Source organism: Octopus bimaculoides, chromosome 14, assembly GCF_046866305.1.
Source record: "Octopus bimaculoides isolate indiv1 chromosome 14, ASM4686630v1, whole genome shotgun sequence".
Taxonomy (NCBI): Eukaryota; Metazoa; Mollusca; class Cephalopoda; order Octopoda; family Octopodidae; genus Octopus; species Octopus bimaculoides.
This window is the reverse complement of record NC_142941.1, coordinates 30,634,921-30,659,506: the sequence shown is the minus strand read 5'-3', so window position 1 is coordinate 30,659,506 and position 24,586 is coordinate 30,634,921. Positions and strand designations below refer to the sequence as shown.

At 36.2% G+C, this 24,586-nt stretch overlaps 2 protein-coding genes and 1 long non-coding RNA gene across 3 annotated transcripts; all 3 read right to left on the bottom strand.

Annotated features, from left to right (window-relative positions):
• Positions 1-620: 620 nt before the first annotated feature.
• Positions 621-6,594, bottom strand: LOC106876606 (uncharacterized). The gene has a single exon (XM_014925217.3). The coding sequence runs from the start codon at positions 2,385-2,387 to the stop codon at positions 1,191-1,193; it is 1,197 nt and encodes a 398-aa protein (XP_014780703.3). The 5' UTR covers positions 2,388-6,594; the 3' UTR covers positions 621-1,190.
• A 12,788-nt stretch (positions 6,595-19,382) lies between these two features.
• On the bottom strand, positions 19,383-21,683 carry LOC149132666 (uncharacterized). Its single transcript, XM_089362635.1, has one exon. The coding sequence runs from the start codon at positions 21,592-21,594 to the stop codon at positions 20,263-20,265; it is 1,332 nt and encodes a 443-aa protein (XP_089218761.1). The 5' UTR covers positions 21,595-21,683; the 3' UTR covers positions 19,383-20,262.
• On the bottom strand, positions 19,383-22,396 carry LOC149132665 (uncharacterized). Its single transcript, XR_016244274.1, has 2 exons — positions 21,676-22,396; positions 19,383-19,862 (listed from the first exon to the last, which is right to left on the bottom strand). It is a non-coding gene; the product is annotated as an uncharacterized LOC149132665 (long non-coding RNA).
• Between the last annotated feature and the right edge of the window lie 2,190 nt (positions 22,397-24,586).

Here is a 24,586-nt window from a genome sequence, read left to right as displayed (position 1 = left end):
ATAGAAACCAAATCACAACTTGACATCTTAAATGACGAGTTCATCAGACAATTGAGTCCTTGATAGACAAAAAGATGAGATGCACAAAATTTGGATCTAAACAACAGACTAAGGTGTACAGGGGATTCAAGAGATAATGTGACAAAGGCAAGAAACGAAGACCTTCAATAGTTTGTTGACAAACTCGTAATACAGTACTGATACGTACAACTGGTCAGGCAATGAAAGAATATAACCACTGTCCTAAAAGCTAAGTTACTGGGATGTTGACTACTTCAAGTGTATCAACAAAATCATAAAAGATAATTTTGAGTGGTTCTCAACCAGGGTCCATGTAACAAAACAGTAAATTAGGGATTCACAATAGTATATTAAGGGCCCTTGACAAAAAATTTGCTTCAGATGTATTACAAGAAACAGCTAGGTTTCTTTCTCTAGCATTTTACATAGTTCAACCTACACATGTTAATGTGTGAAAAACAAAATAGGAGTTTTGAAAGAAGTTTCTTTAAACATCGAATGGTTATGGGGCTTCACCAGAATAAAATAGTAATCAAAGGGATCCATAGATAAAAAATGGTTGAGAACCCCTGGTCTAGAAGATATCATTCAACAATATATAACATATTTAAATAAGATTTTTAATATAAAATGTATAAGATTTTAATTTACAGATAAAATGTTAGAATTTCAGCCACGTTTTACATGAATTTCTCAGTTCTTTTCAAGTCTATTTACAAGAGATATGTAATAGATCAATCAACACAATGATATTTGCTTGTTTTAACATGGGGTTTTGAAAGAATAATTTTCTGCAAATTTCGCATCTTTCAGGATTTTTACCTTTGTGTTTTTCCAGTTATGATTAATTTTAAAAAATATTTAATGACAACTTTTCCAGAATTGTTTTTGTGGATTTCACGATTAGAAACCCAGAGAATTATTTTTCAAGATTTCACACTAATATTTTCCTCCAGTCAATTTTCAGTTGTGGGTTACATGGGCAGACTTATTTCATGCGTGTGCTCATTTATTAACCACATGTTTATAATTCACAAAAAGATTTCAAAACAGTTTCAGTGAAAGTGGGGGTTAGGGTTAGGGTTAGGGTGGGGGTACATTTGTAGACGACGCGACGAGAATTTCCAACATATTTCATCGAAATAAATGTCTCTTTGGAGGAGCCTTTCTCACGTTTCACTGTTAAAAGTCTTCCCTCCAGCATGTATTCGTTCATGTCTGTTTAAATGACTACTATTGACAAAAGACTTACCACATGTTTCACACCGAAAAGGTTTCTCTCCCGTGTGTCTACGTTTATGAACTAAAAGACTAGAACTAACAGAAAATGATTTATCGCATATTTCACAATAATAAGGTTTTTCTCCAGTGTGTACTCGTTCGTGAGTTTTTAAATCACTGTTATTTACAAATGATTTTGTACATATTTCACAGCTATAGGGTTTCTCTCCAGTATGTCTACGTTTGTGACTAATAAGATCAGAGTTCCGAGAGAAGGATTTACCACACATCTCACAAAGATAAGACTTCTCTCCAGTATGTAATTGCTTGTGGACTATAAGCGAAGACTTCACAGAAAATGATTTCTCACAGATATCACAGTGATAAGGTTTTTCCCCAGTGTGTCTACGTTTGTGGATTGTAAGTTTACAATTTTCAATAAAATACTTCCCACATATTTCACAGTGAAACAGTTTTTCTCCAGTGTGTATTCTTTTATGTGTTGTTAAATTACTGTTATCAACAAAAGATTTTCCGCATATATCACAATGGTAAGGTTTTTCTCCAGTATGTATTCTTCTGTGTCTTGTTAAATTACTGCTATAGACAAAAGCCTTTCCGCATATTTCACAGTGGTAAGGTTTTTCTCCAGTGTGTATCCTTTTGTGTCTCGTTAAATTACTACTATGAACAAAAGATATTCCACATATTTCACAGGGGTAGGGTTTTCCTCCAGTCTGTATGGTTTTGTGTGGTTTTTCTTCCGTGTGATTACGTATGTGAATAACAAGACTCGAATTTTTAATGAATGATTTCCCACATATCTGACACTGAAACGGGTTTTCTTCAGTATGTATTTTTGTGTGTCTAGCGAAATTACTCTTCAAAACAAAAGACTTTCCACATATATCACAGCGGAAGGGTTTTTCCTTGTGGTGTACTTTTCTGTGCGTAATGACTTCGTATTTTGACGAAAACGTTTTCTTACATATCTCACAGCGATATTCAGCAATCTTCCTATGTACTGACGTTTGTTTAGTAAACGTTTCACTACATAATTCTTCGTCATTATATGTCTGCGTATCGGTGTCTATATTGTTAAAAACGGGTTTAGTAGAAGAGTCCAAGTGATTAACGCCCTCCATATTTATTCACGGAGAATTCTTAAAAACTAAAAAAAGCTGTCTGCGAATATATTACCATTAATCTTATATCTTCGATATCATGGGACTGTTTACATGTGTGGAAAACAAGTAAAGTAGATATATTTTCTACTTACCACAAGATCGCTTGTTGTTGTCTGGGTCTTCTAGTGACTCAGATATTCAAAAACAATTCTATTTCTAGGTAACGAAGTAGAGATACGATTAATGGATGTTATATATAAAACCTATAAACTGTCCATAAAATAACTCATGATAAACGTTTTGATGAAATCGGTGTTTTAGTGAGAGAGGTAGTAAGGGGCCTCTCAGGAGAAGTGTTAAGAAAAGATATGTGGGGTGTGATACAGATGTTGGAGAAACAAAATGTGTATGCATCTATCTATATATAAGCTCGGTACTTATATATACGGGTGTGTTTGAATGAATATATGTCAGCGTGTTGTCTTAATTAATCAAGATTTTTTTTCCCACGGAGAACAATGATCAAAATGTTCACAATACAAATAACACTTCCGTTTAGAAGACCAGTTCGTAAGTCAATAAGGGTCAGAAACGCTAATCGCTGATTGGTTGGTAATTAAAACCCATTTCCCGAATGCTGATCTCTCATTGGTTGATTTTTAAAAATCCCACTTATCACATTCTGTAAAATTGAGAATCGATCAATTTACAGTAAATTGTCATGACATGAAATATCTAATTATGCAAGATGATGGAAAACCGACCCTGAAATATACAGATAACCCTATGTTATGCACATATCTTAGACAGTTACAGTAGCTTGAGATAATCGATACATAATATAGCTGAAGTTATTAAGTCAGCGGTGTTGTTGATAACTTTTCCCTGTCTGAATAACGCCGGTGACGTGTTATAAGGTCCCTATTACAATTTAATACATTCAGAAACTATTTCATTTTCCACCTTCAGTTTTTATATTCAGCCAAAACTAAATATATGTTTATACGCTCTATCAACGAGAGGACTCTGTGCAAGATCAATAGACGTATTGGAAAAATAAATCAAGAGAATGGTCACACATTGATCTGTTCGTCTTAGCTGACCTGGTTAATACAGTAAAACCGTCTTTACTTATTTGGTTAAGAACCCCTGGTTGAGACGAACAAATCAGCCCTAGTACTTATTTCGAAGTTTGGTGCTATAGAATTAAGTTTCATTTGCCGAACCGCCAAATTGCAGGGACATAAACAAACAGCACCGGTCATCAAGCGGCGTGAACGTCAATCACAAAGATGCATACACACATACATACATACACACGACGAGCTTCCACACAGTTTCCGTTTAGCAAATTTACTCACAAGGTATCGTTCGGCCCGGGGCTATACGAGGAGGTGCCCAAAAGAAACCAGGGTAATTGTTCAGTTTAGGGATATTAAAAAAGTAAATAAAAAATTAAGTGGGAGATAATTAATAAAGCGACAAATAAGGATATTATTTACTTTGGAACTGATCAGAATGGCACGTGGAAGACCAGCGTACTGCAATTCATTGTTCCTGAAATTCAAATCGTCAACCGTGAATCAATCTTGGAATATCACCCAATGAACCGAATCACGAGAAAAAATTCTTCAGTGGTTGGCACGGCGTCAACTAATTATGAATTTATACACGGGCGAAAATTGTAATTTGCCATGTTACCTTACTACAGTATTTGTTGTTTAACAGTAAGTTGACTTACTAGTTATCTCCCCCTTAATTTTTATTTACTTTTTTAATATTCCTAAACTGAACAATTACCAAAACCAAAATTTAGCAATATTATTTTATTCACTTAGTTTTACATGTTTACACTTTTATTGCCTTCAAAGTATTCTCCATTTAAAGCAATACATTGGTCCAGATGGGTTCTCCACTGTTTGAAGCAGTCCTGGAACTCTTGTGAAGTGATACCTTTTAATGCCTCCGTCGTTTTTTCCTCACCTTTTCCACATCTGCAAATTCTGTAGCACCAACTTTCATCACCAGTGATGACTTTCGAAAAAAAGTCTGGATCAACTTCCAACTGTTCTTTTAGTTCATGACTTGCATTCAGTCGTGACTGCTTTTGATCTTCAGTAAGCAAGAGAGACACAAATTTTGCTGCAATTCCTCACTCAAAATTCGTTGGCAGCAGCTCCAAGACACCCCAATCATATCAACAAGTCCGTCAATTGTTCAGTGACAGTCTTTCAAGATCACTTCAAGAATTTTCATGATGTTCTCATTCATCTAGGAGGTTGACGGTCGTCCTGAACAAGGCTGGTCTTCAAGCGACCAGTGACCATTCCTGGTAAACTTGTGTTTTGCTTGTAGCAGCATCCTTGTAAGCTGTTTGAAGCATGACAACTGTTTCAGCTGCCATTTTCCCCTACAGAAAACAGAATTTCACAGGAGCACACTGTTCCTTCATTTCAACCATTGCCAAAATCTATGAACAGAGAAGAAGCATGTGGCAGTACAACCTCACTTGACGACACTGGTTAGCAGACTGATGACAGAGGCTTGAATCAAGTGGCTTCTAGTGGCAGAACCCCAAACTACAATGGGCTTGTCCCACAGAGAACATTTCTGGCTACTTTTGGGTACCTCATCTTAGTACGAGACACTTTCCCAAGAAAGTGGAACTTGAAACTACATGCTTGCAAAGAGAGCCTTTTAACCACATTGCCATGCCTACAACATTGTATATAATAAATATGCATGTCTGTGACTTTATGTGTATATCTGGATTATGACTTATGTGGTAGCATTTACCACACTTTCAGTAAATGTTTTAATTGTCTATGTCATCGCAAACAAGCATACACTACCCTCTTGATCCTTCCATCCTTTATAACCAGTGGGAAATCCTTTCAACTTACTCTGAAATGAGACACCAAAATGAAGCTGTGTTGAATGCCATGGGTGGCAGTCACAAACAATTGTCATGAAAACTGAAATGCACATGCATGTCATGGAGGTTATGAGTATAAAAATCAACTTGAACTGCGTTCCTAGCATTCATAACTTGGATGCATCAGGTATGACCCGATTGTCAGCAGCTCAGAGAGAACAAGCTACTGGCCAATTGCAAGCAAGGCAACATACCCTGGTTGTTGCGAAAGCTTACAATGTCCATGTCAGCACCATCTATTGCCTGCGACAGTGATACAACACCGACAGCACTGCAGACCATGCCCACAAAGGCTGCCCCCAGATGATCATGCCCAGGCAGGATTGCTTCATCCACCTGCAACACCTCCATGATTGCTTCAGACTGGCCAGCATAATAGCTCGCAAGACTATTGGCACTGGACAGTGACTATCAGGTATGATGTCAACTGTCTCCCAACAACCTGCGTTGCTGTCGTCCTGCTCAAGGGCCTGTCCTCACCACCTGCCATCATCATGTATGACTACAGTGGGTTACACAGCACAGACATTAGTGGTATCGACGAATGTGGTCGATAGTCTTCTCTGATGAGAGCCAGTACTGTGTTTCCACCTCAGATGGCAGAGTGAGGGTGTGGCGTAGGAGGGGTGAACACTACAGAGATGCATCTGTCATGGAGAGAGATGCGTTGGGTGGCCAAAGCATCAAGGTTTGGGGTGCTATAGGCCTGAATCAGAGAATTGGGCCCCATGTGTTCCAAAATGTTGGTGCATACAGAGAGAATGGCTATCTTGACTAGATCCTAAGACCTCACATCGTGCCCCTCTTTGCACGTCACGATAGCCATATGTTCCAGCAGTCCAATGCTCCCTCCCACATGGCCAGGATCACCATGGACTTCCTGTGTCAGCACAACATCAGAACCAGAACCATGCCGTGGCTAGCTCTCAGCCAGGATTTGAACCCAATTGAACACCTGTGGGATGAAATCTCCAGAGATGGCTGAACCAGGTGGACCCAGGCTGACAACTCATATGGAACTGGAGGCAGCTTTCCTCAGGGTGTGGACACAGGTGCCAATGGCTTTTGTGAATCACCTCATGCACTCCAATGGTGTACGGCTGTTTTGAACACCCAGGGAAGACACAATATTGAACATATCACACCTTACAATCTCGATATGCTGGATCCACCCTCAACCAGAACACATGACAACAACCCATAGACTGTGGTCAAAGTGCATCCAAGAAGTTGACTTTATCAGATTTATCAAGATGTATCTCTGACATAATGAAAATAAAACATATTTCACAGTCACACACGTCTCGCATTTCTTTTGTGGTTCAGTGTATTTACCTATAACACTTTCTTGTTTACATGCAATCCTGTCAAAATAGAGGAAGTCATTAAGGACGATTAGCAAGCTTTACTGAGTCTGTGTGAATATAGTTATTTATTCATGTGTTGCCTGCACTATCAGACAAATGTATTGCTACTGGCAGTTATGTAATTAAGTGTTTTCCAATTCAACATAAACACTATTCATTGATGTTGAACTTAGAATAATTGAATATTGAGTGAGCAGAAACCAATTGCTGCTCAAGAATGTAAACATTGGCTTGAGACATTTGAAAATTGCCTTATTTCAAGATAATTTGAACAAATAAGGTTTTTTGTTTTTCATAAACATTGATCCAAGTGATACAAAAATGTCTCAATATTTTTATTTATAAAATGCTATTAGTGTTTTTCCAGATAATATCTAAAACCTATCAATGGAGGTTTTACACGTCATCACCTTACACCTCAGTGATGACCTATCAAAAAGTTTTTAGAAGACTATCTGCAAACCCTATGAAGCTAAAAATTGTAACTTTTAATCAATGAATGCAGCTCAACACTATGAAGAATCAATCTGCAATGCATTTATCAATTGCTTTGAGTTGTTAATTTAGCAGTGTTTATTGAAAAAAGATATTTAGATTTATCGATCATATTTGATCAAACAAAAGCTCTTCATTCAGCTCAAGGAAGTACGTGGTTTACTCAGTTGATACTTGTGACCTAACAATATTTCACGAAATCAGTGTAGACTTCATTCCAGTGATAGCAGCAGTTAGTACTAAATATTTTTCTGTATGGTTTCAAAGTATCCATGGACTAAGTGCATGTTAAGCTGTATCATAAGGGTCATCTTGATGATGTGTGTTGCACTGCTTTGTCGTCCGCTGTCTCTGCTACCACTATTTTTACTAGTCAATCAATGTTGGTAACATCCACAGTCGCTACTGCAAGAGTGAAGCTAGTCATTGAGGGACATAAAGTAAATGGCCTGATAGAGAGTGATTGTTTTGAAAACTGTATCTGTCCTAATTTAGTCAAACTCCACTCAAAACGTGTTTAGCACAAGAGCAGTTCTGTTTACATAGTTATTACTCCACTCTCTACACAAACATTGGACTCTTGGAAGGTGTACCTTTAAAGTGATCAGTCGAAACCCCCAACACTTTAAACAGGTTCTTGACACATATCCTTTACTTCATAGTCACAACAACAAACAAGCTGGTTCAGTTCGAGGTATTCAGTTCAATTCACTTTAATAATAACTACCAGCATGTTCTAATAAGAAATGAAGAAAAAGAATTTAAAAACATTTGCAACTCAAGGAAACTTCTAATAATTTATTCAAGTTGTCTGGTTTCCAGAGTATTGTGAATTTAATTATCAAAGAAAACAAACTAATTAGAACTTTTGCGCACTTGGGACACCATTGCCATTTGGGATCTTTTTTAAAACGGGGGCCACATTTTTCATTAATGAAACACTTTGAAACTTGGAACACTGGTAGAATGTGTCATATAAAACATCTTTTTCTCTTAGTCTTCTTTAAAAAAAAAGAAATCCATAAGTTATTCCATGTTAAAGTTGTCGTATTTCTGTAATTTCAACCAATCACTGACATCCATTCAGCCGATATACATTAAGTGCCGACTACATAAACAAACGATTCTGAAACAATTAACCCTAACCCTAACCCTAACGTTAGGGTTAGGGTTAAAGCAAATTTAAAATGAAAAAAGCAAATAAAACGAAGGTATGGAGATTAAATACGCTTTACATCGCTCAATCAGCCAAAGGAGTAAATGTAAACAACTGAATACTTGTCAGTGATTGGTTGAAATTATCGAAATAAGACAATTTTTTACATGAAATAAATTCGAATACAAAAATATTTTTCTGTTCTATAACACAAAATAGATAAGTATACGAAGTTTGAAAGTCTTTCGGTACCAAAAACACTACGTAAAACATTAATGAAAAATGTGGCCCCCGTTTTAAAATAGATCTGCCATTTGTGATATGACACAGAAAGATCACAATGATAATATTCTAAAGTTATTTACAACTGCTAAAAGAAAGAAAATGTCACAAATTTTATGTTGTCTCAATCTTGTTAAACAAGTTTTCCTCAATGCACTTTACTGAAGTGGCTTCGCTGATTGACAGGTGACGGTCTCGGTTAGAGCATGCGTGGGCTAAGATTACGCGCCTTCCATTATCAGTTAAAGTTTAGACAGTGTCATGTGACAACTTGCTGGGGCTGCCTACTGGACCCTAGCAGCGGGAAATTTAGACAGTGTCACGTGACAACTTGCTGGGGCAGCCTGCTGGAGCCTAGCAGCAGGTATAAAAAAGGGGAATTTGACAAGACAGTCAGTCGGACGCTGACACTCGTTGATGCTGCATCGAAGAGGCCAGGGAATAGAAGAAAGAAGACATTCACCCAACACCAGAGCTGAGGACACCTCCAAAAGGGGAGGCCCCGCCACGTCAAAACGGTAGAGGAGTAGGGGCCAAAACCGGACGTGGTTCCTCCTGATGACGTCTTGAGCTAACTGGATCCTATAAAGGAGCTGTTGTGGTAGCAGACCACGAAACATGGTTGAAATTCCTCTGAGTTGACACTTCATGATCAGAAATCACTTTGGCGTATTATGCAATTCAGGAATTACTTGTTTGCATCAATTTGTGACATATCAAATTATTCCATACTCCATAGAGGATGTTCAACAAGTAGTTGGTTCTTGTAATGCATGCACAGAATGCAAAATAAAATTCCATCATCCAAATAATAGACACCACTAGTCAGTCTCTTAAACTGCAAATCAACTTCAAATGACCCCCTTGTATCAGCAAAAGTCGATATTTTCTTAACATAGTGGATGAATATTCCAGGTTTCCTTGCTTAAAAAATTGTAAATTGTCTTTGCCAGTGGTTTTTTGTTTGCCTGCTCATTCATTTCAGTCGTGGAGCCTCTTTTATGAGTCTGGAAGTGCACAATTCCTCACTGGTAAAAGAATTTCTTGGTTATTACTTTGAAAGTATTGAGAGGTGGTGAGGGTCAATAAAGTAATTTGGGAATTAATTAGAATAGTTTAAAAGCAATGTTTTCCAATAGGGTCTGTATTGCCCTTTAGTGGTAGTCATTTGGAGTTATGAGTGTCGTGAGTGGGGTGCATGAACAAATTTATATATCATCATCAGTGAAATAAAGATAAGAAAAGAACATCAAACTATGCTAACAAATCTGATTATCTTTTAATATACCTAATTATATTTTAGTTTAAAAGTGGTTTTAATTAATACCATGGTGCATTCCATGCACAAAGACCTGAAGATTTTCACTGTAGCCTAACATCTTTCTTGGTGTGCCTGTGTGGATTTTTCAGTCAAGCCGTCTCTTGGTGAGGCTTTTCAGGAAAATCCGTCCACCTTTGAGTGAAGATGTCCATGTCCTTTATTTCAATTAATAATTTCTTAGATACACTCAAATAGCAATATATCAAAATAAATTGTCTGTTACTGGGTACAGCAGGTCATTCAAGGAACCTAAACCTAATTTTTTTTAAGCATTTCCTTGTTTCCTAAAATCTCAAACAAATTGGCAACATTAGCTAAAAGTATAAGCTATGCTCTGAGGAGAATGGATGGTTGACTCTTTCAGCCATCAGTAAGTGAATGACTAATAGGTTTGAATTGATGGAATGTTGGAAAAATCCAATTGTGGAATCAAGCATTTTAAAACCTGAAATTCTGACAATAGCAATCCTTTACCTACTACACTGCTATCAACTTGAATGGCTGGTATCTCAGTAGAATCAGTATGAAGTAGTTCCTCTTTATCCTGAGCATTCTTTATGTTCAACAGATAAAATGTTAGAAATTTCATAATAGTACTTCCATGCCACTTTCAAATCTTCCACAGAAACAGTGAGCCTACCTCTATCATTCCAAATAGATTTCTCTCCAATATATTGTCTTGTAATCCCAAAGAGTTCACGCATCATGTAAAAATCTCTTCTTTTCTGTCTCACTCTTAGCCAAGTATAAATGTCGCATAGGTGCTCTTCTAGCTATTTGATAATGCTCTCAACTACCACCTAACTCTAGTTTTTTTCCAAGCCTGTCTCTTATCCTTTATTGCTCTATCAAACATATCATTCCACCACATCACTTTTTGTTTGGTTGTGATTTTGCCCCAGCCACAGGTTTGCTCTGTAGCCTCAAACAGGTTATTTCGTAGGAATACCCTGTTGACGTCTATGCTACAGGTGTCTAAATCTTTCTTACTACAGTCATATGTGTCAATTAGAATTTTTAAAGACCTATGCTCAATTGCAGTATCTTTTAACTGCCTTCCTTCTCTATATCGCCATCTGTTCCTGTGCCTACCAAGCTCTGGTTTTGAAGTCCTAAGCCACTAAACTATGCTGCATAGTATATGAATATTTTCCCTTCAGTTTTGTATATTTTCATATAACCATAAAATACTGGCCATTTTGTTCTACAGTTATTTCTCTTTTCCTACTCTTTAGAGAGGTGATGATGATATACAAACAAATCTATATAAATAAAAGTGAAATCTTGTCTGTCCAGGACCCCTGTATCTCTGTCTGCATTTGCTCTACATAGACATATTATACCTTTTTGGAATCAGGATTATCCTGAGATTGAAAATCTACTCTTCCTTTGGTTTTTGAACATCCAGCATGGGAATCTGATTAAAAAGCATTTGGGTTGCTATTTTTAGCAGGTCAACCATGAGTGGTTTCAATGATATAGTACAAGAGTTACCTCCCTTAGCTTTAAGCTTCAGTAAGGAATTTAGTGGTTCTTTTATCTTTTCCAGTCATCAGACTGGACACCACCTTGAAGAATTTTTATTGAACAAATCAACACCAGTTCTTTCTTTTATGTCTGGTACTTTTTTTTTATTGGCCTCTTCTACCAAACCACTAAGTCACATGAACGTAAACACACCAATTATCAGGTGATGGTGAGAGACAAACACAGACACAAAACCACAATATATATATCTTCTATTCAAATCTTAAAAGAAGTCCAAAAATTTGTGAACTTACAAGTTTTTCATTTAAACTAAATTTAAAGTGAAACCATATTGGTAGGATAATACCAAATTGGTAGGGTACCAATAAATGCTTTATTATTATTGCTCACTACAGTTTGGGGCTGCAGGCCCAATTAGCCGTCTACAGGAGCTAGCTTAAGTTGATTTTCTCAAATACCCTAGTGGCTCTCTGGAAATAGTGGATAATTTCTGCTACCTAGGGGAACTAATTAGCAGTGGAGGAAGATGTATAGAAAGAGTAATTGCTAGAATAAGAATAGGATGGAGAAAATTCAGGGAGTTTTTACCTCTGTTGGCAACCAAAAGTCTCTCTCTCTCTCTCCAATTGAAAGGAATACTGTACGATTCATGTATACAAACAGCAATGCTATATAGTAGTGAGACATGAGCCCTGAATGTAGAGAACATGCAAAGACTAGAGAGGAACGAAGTCAGTGTACATGTGCGACAAACAGTTGGAGTATTGAAAGAAAAGTTAGGCATAAGAGGAATTTACATGCAATGTGCAAGAGAGAAGACTACACTGGTTTGGTCATGTGATGCATAAAGAAGTGCTAATCACTTAAAGTGGAAGGAACTTGTGGAAAAGGGAGATCCAGGAAGGCATAAAACAAAGTAATGAAAGCCAATCTCAAGACGACAAAGAATTGAGATGTCTGCTGCCTTGCTATACTAAAGACACCACAGCAGAATTGTTATCCTAAAACCACCTTGGTAATGCTTGTTTGTGAGGGGCTCCACCCCACACCCACCTGCATCCTCTCTGTCCCATCAACCATTTCCCCTATTATTTCATTCCCTAACACCAATTACTTCGCTATCACCAGAGCAGAATAGGCACATACTACATCCCACTGGTTTCTTAGTTACCTTCCTTCCCCCACCCTGAACCACTTCCATATCCCATTACCTTTCCCTGCTTACTGTCTCCACCAATCACCTCCTTTTTGTGCCTTCTCTTCTGTGTTGTTAACACCTTGCTATCACCCACAATGCCCTCACATATCTATTACATCCCCCACCCCTGAGTCTCTCCTATATTCACTCTACCATCTACCACAGTCACATGTCCACACACATCTTTGCTGCTTCTATGTCACTACTGCTCTCTTTATCTTGCCTCCTTTCTTTTCCAATTGGGGTATCCATGTATCTACTCTACAGCAAGACACCTATTCCTGTTCCTCTATACCTTTAATCTCTCGTCAAGTGATACAAAACTACCCCACACAATACTAGTCACCATTCCCAGCTAAGGGATTTGTTCTACAAGTTACTAGGTGACCCTGTCAGTGCTGGTGCCATGTAAAAAGCTCCTAGCACATTCTATAAAGTGGTTGGTATTAGAAACAGCATCCAGTCACAGAAACTGTGCCAAAGTATACGATGGCAGCTAGTGCAGCTTCTAGCCTTACCAGCTCCTGTCAAACCATCCAACTCATACCAGAAGGGAAAATGAACATTAAATGATAAAGATGATATTTCAATATATGTGCTCAACAGTCTGTACTTGACTGTAGACAATAAGTCAAGATTTGCAAAAGAAAGATTTCAGATATTTAAAGTTCAGTTTAAAAACTTCCCTTCATTGTGTAGTCTTTGTTTGTCTTTTTAAGACACTGTTTGTAATAAATGATTTGCCACAAAAGTCACAGCAATAGTTTTTGTTTCCAGAATGTATTTGTTCATGTGTTCTTAAATTACTGTTAATGACAAAAGATTTTCATGTCTTACAACAATGTGGTTTTTCTCCAGTATGTACATGTTTATGAACTACAAGCAATTGCACTGAAAGACTTCCCACAGAGCTAACAATGAAATGGTTTTTCTCCATATGTATTCTTTTGTGTTTTGTTAAATCACCATTACAAGCAAAAGATTTGCCACACGTTTCACAATGATAGGGTTTTTCTCCAGTGTGTCTACGTTTGTGAATTGTCAATTTAGAATTCTCAGGGAAGGACTTCCCACAAATTTCACAGTGAAATGGTTGTTCTCCAGTGTGAATTGTTCTGTATATTTTTAAGTGACTGTTTTTCATAAATGATTTCTCACAAATTTCACAATGATATAGTTTTTCTCCAGTGTGTATTATTGTGTGTGTTGCTAAACTATTCTTGTAGACAAAATATTTCCCACATATTTCACAGTGTCAACGTGTTTGTGGATAGTAAGACTTGAATTATTAACAAAAAATTTTCCACATACCTCACGGCAAAACAGCTTCTCTCCCTTACGTATACTTTTATGTCTAGTTAGAGTACTGTTATCGACAAAATGTCTGCCACATATTTCACAATGATAAGGCCTTTCTTCAGTATGACTCCATTTGTGGATTGTAATCTAAGGATTCTCAGAGAAAGATTTCCCACATATTTGACAGTGAAACGGTTTTTCTCCAGTATGCATTCTTTTGTGCCTTATTAATTTACTATTGTAGACAAAATATTTACCACATATATTACAGCAGAAGGGTTTTTCCTTATTGTATATTTCTTTGTGGGAAGGTAATAGTGATAGAATAGGGGGTGAGAGCATACTTCTTGCAAAGAAACAGCTGGATAAGGTCATAGAGGTAGTGAGGGTGCACGATAGAGTACTTAAACTCAGGCTAGTCTTGCAGAATGGTATAGCTACAATTATCTCAGCCTACACCCTACAAGTGGGCCTACCAAATGAACAGAAGGATCACTTTTATGATATTCTTCTGCAGGCTACCTCAAAGACGAGTGACAATGATCTCATCTTTGTGGCTAGAAGTTTTAATGGGCATGTCAGACAGTAATCTGGTATCTTCCATGGTGTACATGGGGACCATGGAGTTGCTACCAGAAATAAAGAGGGAACTAGGCGATTAACTTATGATCTTCATTAGCTTACAGCTGTTTCCACTATAAGTTGTGGTGGACTCCACAGCACCTTATAGCAGAAACAACTGTAAGCTATTGAAGTTCATAAGATAATCATTTATCTCTTTGTCATCTCAAGTGTCTTCTACTATAGCCTCAAGCCAACCAAAGCCTTGTGAATGGATTTGGCAGATGGAAACTGAAAGTAGTGTGTCATATATATATATATATACATCATCATCATCGTTTAAAGTCCGCTTTCCATGCTAGCATGGGTTGGACGATTTGACTGACGACTGGTGAACCAGATGGCTACACCAGGCTTCAATATATATATATATGCATATGTGTTGAGTGTCTTTATGTCTGTGTTTATTACCCTTCACCCTCACTGCCCAATAACTGTTCTAAGAATGTTTACTTAGTGTTTTGGCAAAAGAGATCCATAGAATAAATATCAGGCTTAAAAAATATAAATACTGTAGTCAATTCGTTCAACTAAAATTCTTCAAGGCAGTGCCCCAGCATGGCCGCAGTCTAATGACTGAAACAATATATATATATATATATATATATATAGTAAAAATAGGACTCAAAACCTTAAAATGCTGTGAATGAATATTTATTGCGTAGTTTAGCTTGACATGGTTATAATAATGAGACATACATTACATGTAATGAAACTATAGATGATTGGATGCATCTAGTTATGTAAAGGAAAGCATAAAATATATTAGGATGCCAACTCAGTTCAATACAAAAAAATTAGAAAAGAAAAACTAATAAAGGCTGAAATATGAAAGAGTGAACATTGAGGACTTATTGCTGTGAATAAAACCATGACAAAATTGTCTCCCGTCACAATAAGAAAAAAACTGTCAAGTGCCAGGATTGTTGTCTCATCAGAAATTTCTTTGCCATTTTGAATTTAGCACAAAATGTTTTAAAAGTCGTAGACTGGGCTTAAAATAACCCAAAATAAAAATTTTGCTATTAAATTTTGCAAAAATATGTTTCTTGTAGTTCGATTCTAATTTATTTTCTTGAAAATTTAATGACATCGAATAAGATATTTCACTACTAATTTCTGGCTCATTTTTGACGATGTAATTGCAATAGCATCACTTCACAATAGCAACTGCTTTGTTCAAGTTTCACATTCAGTCTTAAATTGACAAAAGTAGATCTAACCCAATCCAAAGTCTTAGTTCAGTTAGGGTGGAAGTGATTGCATATTCAGGAAAATCTGGCAACCCAGTTATACTTTTAAATGTTACTCTTTTATACTGAAATTCTGCTCATCAGTAGGAATTTTTTCAGTAAATTAAGTGTTTGCAGTTTGTGTTCATAGTTTCTCCAATTTTAGGTTGATCTGCCATAGCTAAAGAGAAAGAGGCAACAGATGAGCAATTATGACTCATATATGCAATTTGACTTCCCTCTATTATTTAATAGTTTCAATGTTAGACTTTATGCCACCCCTTCATTGCATGGGTGTTTGCAATCGCATACAACATTTAGGACAGGCTTTGGTACAAATGTGACTAATCAGTGGCTATCATTCGAATGAGTATGGCACCACTTATTTGGCATCACTGTGAGCATATTCCTCTTTGTGTATGAGGAGAAGGAAAGTGTTTTTTTCACTTGTGTTCAGTTAATAAACTGTAATATCTCTCTTGCTCTGTCTTACTCTATCTGTATGTGCATATTTCGGCATGTGCGTGTGTTTGCCTCCAGTGCTAAAAAATGCCATTGTCCAAACAGGCTAAATGTCCAGTAAGCCACACCAAATCATTTCCTTCTGCAGTCAAGTGCATCTGCATGTTATTTCCAGTTCATTCACATTATAAAATGCTTAAGTTTTCCTTTGACTAATAGTGAGATGTCACAGATCCATCTGGTCTCTTGATGGCTGAGCTAATGATAAAGACAATTCATTTATTTATACACAAATGTTCTTTTTGACACTATCTCACTTCACAGATTTGCTTAACTAATCCAGTTATTCAACTTTGGATTACATACATTGGCACTATCATGCTATTAGCTGTCAGAAGTGAAAGTGCTCACTGCCTGCTAGTGAAGTATCTGTCTGTCTGCCTGTCTGCCTGCATGCCTGTTGCTGGCCTGTCGATTGAGCGAGCTATATGTCTGTCTGTCTCTCTCTCTATCTATCTATTACTCGAAAGTTCGCGCGTCCGTGCTAGCTAGTCGTGAGTAGAAAACACAAATTTAATATAAAAACATATTTCCTGAAATTGCAAATTATTTAAAATATAAAAATATAATTTTCAACAGAGAGAATTTATCAAAATAGAAAACAAATGAAGTTTGAAGTTTAAAAATAATAGGATCGACCACTCACGACTAGCTAGCGCGGACGCGAGTACCCTTATACTCTGTGTTTTCAAACGCATGGATATAGGTGTCAAATTTGTTCCAATAACTTTCGAGTAATAGATAGATAGAGAGATAGAGAGAGAGAGAGACAGACAGACATATAGCTCGCTCCGGCCAGTCATGGTATTAGCTGTCAGTAGCCAAAGAATCGACAGGCCAGCAACAGGCATGCAGGCAGACAGACAGATACTTCACTAGCAGTGAGCACTTTCACTTCTGACAGCTAATAGCATGATAGTGCCCATACATTCTCTGAGAAACTTTCCCTCATAGACACATATTACAAGCTCACTATTTCTTCCATCTTTATGTTTTGAGTTCAACTTCTGCTGAGGTCAACTTTGTCTTTCCTCTTTTCATGGTTAACAGAAGTACCAATTGAGCACTTACCACCACACCTGAAATTGTTGGACCTGTGCAAAAATTTGAAGCCAATATTACAAGCACACTAGAAATATGATGTTCTCAATCACACACAGCTTCAGATTGAAAGTATCTAAAATGTGAACAACTTTTTTAAAAAATTGTGTGGCATTTTTATTTAAATTTATTCTAATAACTAACACACATACATACTTGCTTTTCACTTGTAGTATCAGTTGAGTCCTTCAAAATCAAAGAGAACTGCTTATTAGTAAGGGTAAACCAACAGTATTTTCTTAAGTGCTGTGCATTTATATTATGCAAGTTCAAATCAGTTGCTATTGACGATGAAGTAAATCTTTTATAAATGATGCTACAAATACTCTCATGAAAAACTACAAACAGCCAGAGCAGCTGATTGTAGTCCTCACCAAAGTACAATAGAGATGAATTGATCTTTCGAGTGATTCACTGTTCAGTATAGCTTAGGATAACTATCACCAAAGTTAATGGTGTCAATGGGAGCAACAGTAAAACTGGGAAAATTTCAGCAGCTGTTAACTATAGACAATTTGGAGAGCAAGAGAAAGGTTTAAGATTCAAGGTTAGTTTTTATAACTTTATTGAACTATCAACATTATTGTAAAGGTACAGAATATGGTATTGCTACAGGTTCTCAATCTGCAGAAATAGCAACCAAATCACATCCTACTATCCTAGAAGGATGACACATTTGATGAGTAAATCTTCAATAGACAAAAATTGCGATGCTCAGAATTGGAACACCTTTGATTATAGATCTACTCAATCAATGTTGAACATTGATTAATGAACAACAATAACAAACAAGATGATACAGTGGACTCCAAAAGATCATGCAATAAAGGTGGTAAACTATTGAGATGTTCAAAGTTTTGTTGACTAACTAGCAACTAATCATTAAGATTGCCAAGTTCTGCTGACAAACTAGTATCACAGTATTGAAATCTATGAGTCATTCAATCAAACATTAAGACTGTTGTCATTAAAACCAAGTTACTGGTATGCTCTATCTCAGGTGTATCAAAATACAGGCGTTGGTATCTAGGATTGTGTAAGTTATGTATAGAGACAATATTTTGTTATAACTAGTAGTGAATCAGTTTTCTTATCTGGAAAGTATCCATGCTCAATATGTAGAAAAAGAACAGGTAGGAATACCATACAGTGTACACAAAGTCAACTATGTGTGCACAAGAGGTTAGTGGGAGCATAGGGAGATTAATGTAAACAAAAGATTTCTACATAGTAGATACACAGGAATAGTTAAAAGTAGGAGCAACATTGAAATAAATTTTTTTTAATGCTTAGAAGCCTCCGTATATGTAGGCAATAGCTTCTCTTATCTAAATGACAAAATTAGAAGTGGAAATGGGTGTAGCAGATGAATAGTACCCAGAGTAAGAAGAGGACTGTTCCCTCTGTTGGCAACAAAGGATTTTTCTATCATAATGAAGAAGGGTAAATTGTGGTACTTATATACAAAGTGTGATGCTACACAGTAGTGAAACAGGGTCACTGAGTAAAGACTGGAAAAATGTAAATTGGTTTCCACAATTTCGGGGGTGGGGTAAGTTGATTACTTTGACTCTGGTATTCAACTGGTACATATTTCATTGACCCTGGAAGGATGAAAGGTAAAGTTGACCATGGCAGAATTTGAACTCAGAACATGAAGATGAATGAAATGCTGCTAAGCAATTTGTTCAGCATAACACTTGTGCCAGCTTGCCACCTTTGGAAGATGTAATATTACCATGACAGAGCAACTTAGATGTAGAGTGAAAGAGAGGCACTGAGCTGGCAAAGGCATAAAATGGGCATAGTTGACATTTGGAGAAAGAAATGCCAGATGTTCAAAAGAGGAAGGAACTCATGGAAAGTGAAAAGATGAACCAATCTCAAGATGCTAAATTTTACAAAGGAAATGGTGTACTCTGAAAAGTAGAGAGAAAGAATGCTAGAGAAAACTAGTTCAATTTATGGAAGTATGGAAAAATGAATTTTAAAATGGTGATGATAAAGACAAAAATTTGGTTTATTCAGAAAAAAATCATTGTAGAAAGTTTCCACAAATTTCATACCTAGAAGTTTTTACCGTTTAAGTTTTTCACTTATGGTTTATGAAACTGAGTCTCTGTAAAAAAAAAATTACAGACAAATAACAATGAATAGATCTTTTTTTTAATATATCTATGTATTTGTGGATTACATGAGTAGAAGCTCAGAGAATGGTTTTTCAACATATTTCACCCAAAGAACATTTTTCTCCAGTGTGTATTCAGTAGTGTATTACATGTGCAGACTTATTCCCCACATGTTTCACATTGTATCCAATGTCTACTCATTTATCAATGACCTGTTTATAATTCACAAAGGATTTCCCAAATATTCAGATATAAAACCAATAGATTTCTTTTAAAAGCCATCATATCTAAACATTAACAACTATGCACAGTGGACAAATATTGAGTTGGTCTGTTGAAAATATTCTCTGTAAATAGAAGCAAAAAGAACAAAAGAAAAAAAACTGAGAAATAAAGATCCGTCAAATGAGAGTCTATGTGTAGACAAGAAGATGAGAAGAATTCAAATGGAATGATTTCTGACATATTTTATCATGTTTTTTAGTCTGTACTTGCTGGTGGGCAAAATGTTTAGACTTGCAAGATTAAATTTAACCTGTTAGCATTCAGATTACTTTGTTAAATTTAATACTTATTAATTTGCATTGTTTTAAATTAATCATGCAGTATCTTGTAACTTTGAGATTTTAAAGATGTGATTGTTTATCTTTTTAGAATGACATTGCAGTGGGGTGTGAGAGGCCAGATTTTGACAGTTTGAACATAAAACAGGTAGAACATTTGGGCTGGATATGATCTGTTTAAATGCTAAAAGGTTAAAGATTTATCTCCGGTATGTATTTGTTTGTGTCTTTTTAAGATACTGTTTGTGATAAATAGTTTACCACATATTGCACAGTGATAGTTTTTTTCTCCAGTGTGTATTCGTTCATGGTTTTTTAAATTACTGTTACTGACAAAGGATTTTTCACATATTTTACAGCAATATGGTTTTTCTCCAGTGTGAATTCGTTTGTGAACTACAAGACTAGAATTTTCTACGAAAGATTTTCCACAGATCTCACAGTGAAATGGTTTTTCTCCTGTATGTATTCTTTTGTGTTTTGTTAAATCACCATTACTAACAAAAGATTTGCCACACATTTCACAATGATAGGGTTTTTCTCCAGTGTGACTACGTTTGTGAATTGTCAATTTAGAATTCTCGGGGAAGGACTTCCCACAAATTTCACAGTGAAATGGTTGTTCTCCAGTGTGAATTGTTCTGTGTGTTTTTAAGTGACTGCTTTTCATAAATGATTTCCCACAAATTTCACAATGATATGGTTTTTCTCCAGTATGTCTACGTTTATGGAATATAAGACTAGACTTTTCAATGAAAGATTTCTCACATATTTCACAGTGAAACTGTTTTTCTCCAGTATGTATTCTTTTGTGCTTTGTTAAATTACTGTTAGAGACAAAATATGTTCCACATATTTCACAGTGATAAGGCTTTTCTCCAGTGTGACTATGTTTGTGGATAACAAGACTAGAATTATTGACAAAAGATTTCCCGCATATTTCACAGCAATAAGGTTTTTCTCCAGTGTGGCTACGTTTGTGGATTTTCAGCTTAGAATTCTCAGAGAACGATTTCCCACACATTTCACAGTGAAACGGCTTCTCTCCAGTGTGTATCCTTTTATGTCTAGTTAAATTACTGTTATCGACAAAATGTTTTCCGCATATTTCACAATGATAGGGCTTTTCTCCAGTATGACTCCGTTTGTGGATTGTAAGCTGAGAATTCTCGGAGAAAGATTTTCCACATATTTGACAGTGAAACGGTTTTTCTCCAGTATGCATTCTTTTGTGACTTGTTAAAATACTGTTATAGACAAAATATTTACCACATATATCACAGCGGAAGGGGTTTTCCCTGCCGTGTGTTTCTTTATGCGTTAAGACTTCATGTTCGGAAAAGAATGTTTTCTTACAAATCTCACAGTGATATTCAGGCATCTTTCTCTGTACTGAGTTTTGTTTAGTAAATGTTCCATTACATAAAGATTCTTCATCACTATACATCTGTGTATCTGTATGTATATTGTTGAAAACCGGTTTATTAAAAGTGTCCAAGTAATTAACGTTCTCCATATTTCTCAGAGAATTCTTAAAAGCTGGGTGTCTGTTTACATGATCGGAAAATATTCAATCTAAATTACATTTTCTACTTACCATTAGAAGGCTTGATGCTGAATACGTCTGATCCAGGTGGCCAACATTTTTGGAGATAAAAATAATTCTATATCTACGTAAATGTGATTATTATTAATGGATGCTATGTTAATTAAAAACTATATTCACCGTCCATAAATAATTAGTGACAGGCGTTTTGATGCAATTGGCATTCTTCTACATTGGTTGTAATGGAAAGCACGGTCAGAAGTGTGAAATAAGGAAAACTACAACGGTTTAGGACAGATGTCGGAGAAACAAAAATGTGAGTGCGCGCAAGCGAGAGTACCAATAATGAATCTGGACCGTTCACCCCCAATAATTGAAAAATGTATAGAGTGTTGTAATAACAATCTAAATAATATTGGATTTCAATGTGAAAACCATTTGAAAAATGAAAATGGGACGTTAACTGCTTATTGGTGTATAATTAAAATCAAAATGGGATCAAACAAGTCATGATATAGGATACATTGAAACGAAATGAAATGCAAGTTATGGAACAGAGATCTTAATAGATGTCTGGCGGTGTAAATTATACAGAAACGTTAAATGTTTACATTAGCAAGAAATAAGTGTTTCAAATGTTATTAAATTAAATTAAGCTACAAAGACGGCGGTGTCATTGACAATTTTCTACTGCCTGAACGACTCCGGTGCAACAAATTATGAAGTCCCTCGTTTAATTTATACATCCAGAAAATTTATTTCAAACTGTTCTTTCATTTGTATCCAATCAATGGGTAACTCATATCATCACAATAATATAATTACCATGTATCATGATTATTTATTGCTCACAAGGGGCCAACAAAGAGGGGACAATACAACACATTTGGGGACACTGAACAAATGAAAAAAAAAACGTAAGGTACAATGGTAATGAAAAAATGAAAAATGAAAGTGACGCTACCTGCCCCACCAAGTAACATCACTTACTATTTTTTTTCTTTGTATTTCATTATTTCAAGTCCATAGTTTTCTTTAAGTTCCTCAGACTCTATATCCTTAGGTAATCTTCCCTTTTCATATTCTTCCTTCCAAACATCATAATTTCCTTTGTGTTTTTTTTTCCAATCTCATTTTTTTTTTTTTTGGTCTTCTGTTATTTGAAGGCATGAATGGCTCCCGTAAACACTTTCATCCTCCACTCTAACCATCACTGTATTTTCCCATCCCATCACCTGTTTAACCAGTTCATCGTTTGCTTCCTCGAAAACCACACACGCATAACAACCAGTGGGAGGGGAAGTTTGTGGATTCCTGTATGTTATTGTTTTACAATAATATAATTACTTTGTATCGACGAAACAGCATTTACGTGCTTACTTAACCAACAACAAATAGCAACCAAAACTTCCCCAAATCATACTCTACTATCTTAAAAATAAGACAGCAAAATTAAACAGCACCGTCTTGTTTTATTCTTAATTCACAAGGAATAGTTCATGAAAATGTTTGTGAACTTACCCATTCACCTTGCAATCCTTGATCCAACTTCACTTACATACACCTTATATAACTTGAGAATACCCTCTTCCCCATCATCTCATCTTCTCTCTCCTGTCTCACTGAGGTAGCCATGTATCTTCTTTACAAGATGCCCATTTCTACCCTTCTACTCATGTGCTAACCTTTCATTTGCCCGCAATACTACCTAGCTGAACTGGGGCTACATAACAAAAACAGTTCATAGAAGAGAGAAATGTTATTCCTGTAATATCTGTGTGATGGTATCTTCTGATAAATTCATTCAATTGCAAATAAACTGCAAAAGTTCTGGCATAAAAACCTACCTAATGAGAGACCATAGGAAACTGGCAGAGAATATTGAGATCAATCAAGGAAGTTATTGTGCTTATCGTTACTAAAAACAGAATTTACTGGAGTGTTACAAAAACCTTGTGTCTCAAGTTGTGAACTTATAAATATCTTTTTCACCAGTGTTTAAATATAGAAACAAATTAAGTAAGTCAACTAGAAAATACCATTGCACACATATTACAGGAATAAAATGTCTTTCTTCTATGAACTGTTTGCTATTTAACCCCAGGTCTGCACTGAGTGAATAGACTTAAGTTCAAAGTCTGATCATCCTGAGATTCTTTTTTTAATGCAACCATCCTTCACTTAAAATCAGAAGCTGCTGGCTTTAAGTCTGTCCTCTTTGGGGTGGGTCTGTGTAACTTCATCTGAAAGAAATATTAGATGTTTTGTGTTGTGGTTGTAAAGATCTTACCTGAATTATTACTATGTGAATGCTGTCTGTCATAAACAGCATTTAATTCTTTAAACATCTTTTTTATTTCACATTTATTTTTGAAAGTAAAGTGTTCAGATTTTTTAAAAATGTATTCTGTGTACGAGTTATGAAGGTCCACTGAAAAGTTCATAGGCTGACCAAGACACTCTCATCAAATGCGGCCAAATGAGGTTTATTTTTCCATATAGTTCTGCCTTGCAGTCCACACACTTCTTCCATCAGTGTTGCAATGCTTAGATCCTATTGGTGAAAAAGCTTTCATGTTGTTGCTCAAAAAAATCATCATCACTGTGCTACTGGTTCCCAGCCAAGTGTTTTTTCATGCTGGGGAACAAATGATAGTCAAATGGTGCCAAATCAGGAGAATAGGGAGGATGATCAACCAGTTCAAAGCCACAGCAGCCATTGAAAGCAATGATTTGTGTGCTGGAGTATTCTCCTGATGAAACAAGACATCTTTCGTCAGTTTTCCTAGGTGTTTGGTCTTGATAGCCTTTCATAACTACCAGAGCAAGTTGGCATACTACTCTTCATTGATAGTGTGGTACTTTTGAAGATAGTCAATAAACACAATGCCCTTTGCAGCTCAAAAACTGAGGCCATTACCTTACCTGCAGATGAAATGACTTTGGCCTTCTTTGGAGAAGG

What these genes read in the sequence shown, in the direction of transcription:
- LOC106876606 (XM_014925217.3), bottom strand. Translation starts at nt 2,387, where the DNA reads ATGGAGGGCGTTAATCACTTGGACTCTTCTACTAAACCCGTTTTTAAC.
- LOC149132666 (XM_089362635.1), bottom strand. Translation starts at nt 21,594, where the DNA reads ATGGAGAACGTTAATTACTTGGACACTTTTAATAAACCGGTTTTCAAC.